The following is a 1,692-nucleotide window of genomic DNA, read 5'->3' on the forward strand; positions in this document are numbered from 1 at the left end:
AGTAGAGGGGGAGGAGAACCTCCCTCGACCTGCTGGCCACGCTCCTCTGAATGCACCCCAGGGTGCCATTGGCCTTCTTGGCCACCAGGGCACCCTGCTGGCTCATGGTCAGCTTGTCGTCCACCAGGACTACCAGGTCTCTCTGGGCAGAGCTGCTCCCCAGCAGGTCAGCCCCCAGCCTGCACTGGTTTATGGGGTTCAACCTCCCCAGGGGCAGAACTTGACACTTGGCCCTTGTTGAAATTCAACAATACTATACACTTAATATTGTATTTTTATATATACACACATATGTAATACATATATAACTTCCCTTTCATAGGACCAGAGACCTCCTAGATCTCCTTCCTGATCAATATTATTCTACATCCCGCTCAAAGCAGGGCTGATTTCACAGCCACATCAGGTTGCTCCTGGCCTCATCCAGGCAGCTTTTGAGTATCTCCACAGGTGGAAGCTCTACAGCCCCCGGGAGAAATCCTGTCTCGGGTTTTAGTGAGGAGGGTTCAGAGCCTGACTGTGATTCTTTCTGCTCTTCTTCTCAGAGCATCCTTCACCTCCTGGTTCCTCAGGCTGTAGATGAGGGGATTCAGCATGGGGATGATCACCGTGTAGAAGACTGAGACCACTTTGTCAGTGTTCAGGGAGTAACTAGAGCTGGGGCGTAAATACATGAAGATTGTCGTCCCATACAGCATGGTCACTGCTGTCAGGTGGGACGCGCAGGTGGAGAAGGCTTTTTGCCTGCCTTCAGCTGAACGGATCCTCAGGATGGCAAAGGAGATGAGGATGTAGGAGACCAGGATGGTGGAGATGGTGCTGAGCTCAATTACACTGGCCAAGGAGAAGAGGATCATCTCATTGATGTAGGTGTTGGCACAGGACAGAGCCAGGAGGGGAGGAATGTCGCAGAAGAAGTGGTTGATGACATTGGAGCTGCAGAAGGGCAGCCTAATGATGAAGGTCATCTGTATGATGGAGTTCAGGACACCCCCAAAGTAGGAGCCCACCACCAGCCACATGCACAACCTCCGAGTCATAACAGAGGAATAGAGCAGGGGGTTACAGATGGCCACGTATCGGTCGTACGCCATGACAGCCAGCAGGAAACACTCCGTCGTCACTAAGAGGATGTAGAAGAAGGCTTGGCCCATGCAGCCAACGAAGGAAATGGTCTTCCTCTCTGACAGGAAGTTCACCAGGGTCCTGGGGGCAATCACAGAGGAGAAGCAGATGTCAACAATGGAGAGGCTGCCAAGGAAGAAGTACATGGATGTGTGGAGTCGTGGGTCACCTTGGATAACTACGATTATCCCCACGTTGCCCAAAAGGGTGACGGTGTAGATGAGCAGGAACAGCACAAAGAGGGCCACCTTCATCTCCGCTTGGTCACTCAGGCCCTTGAGAACAAACTCTGCCACTGAGCTGCGATTCTGCTCTGCCATTCGGGGCTTCGCATCTACCAAGGAAGAGGAGAGCCTGAACATATAGGACAGGGGAAACCACGCCTTTATTTATTTGTACTGAAATGGGATATGTTGATAATGTACAGCCTGCAGCACCCAGGACCATTCCTTTCTAGGGAGCAAGAGCAGGATGGACTGCACCGTAGCCATCTGGGCTGAGCTTGTCCTCCTTTATGGTCCAAGGAAAGAGGAGGTCCCTTCTGAAGGGAGAGCATCCCAGCTTTCC

General features: G+C 52.2%; 1 protein-coding gene across 1 annotated transcript; it reads right to left on the bottom strand.

The window, feature by feature from the left end:
- Nucleotides 1-506: 506 nt before the first annotated feature.
- Nucleotides 507-1,487, bottom strand: LOC104124461 (olfactory receptor 1052-like). The gene has a single exon (XM_009636801.2). It carries the CDS (start codon nt 1,485-1,487, stop codon nt 507-509), a length of 981 nt encoding a protein of 326 aa, XP_009635096.2.
- Between the last annotated feature and the right edge of the window lie 205 nt (nt 1,488-1,692).

This window comes from Egretta garzetta, unplaced genomic scaffold (assembly GCF_000687185.1).
Source record: "Egretta garzetta isolate BGI_Z169 unplaced genomic scaffold, ASM68718v1 scaffold804, whole genome shotgun sequence".
Lineage (NCBI taxonomy): Eukaryota > Metazoa > Chordata > Aves > Pelecaniformes > Ardeidae > Egretta > Egretta garzetta.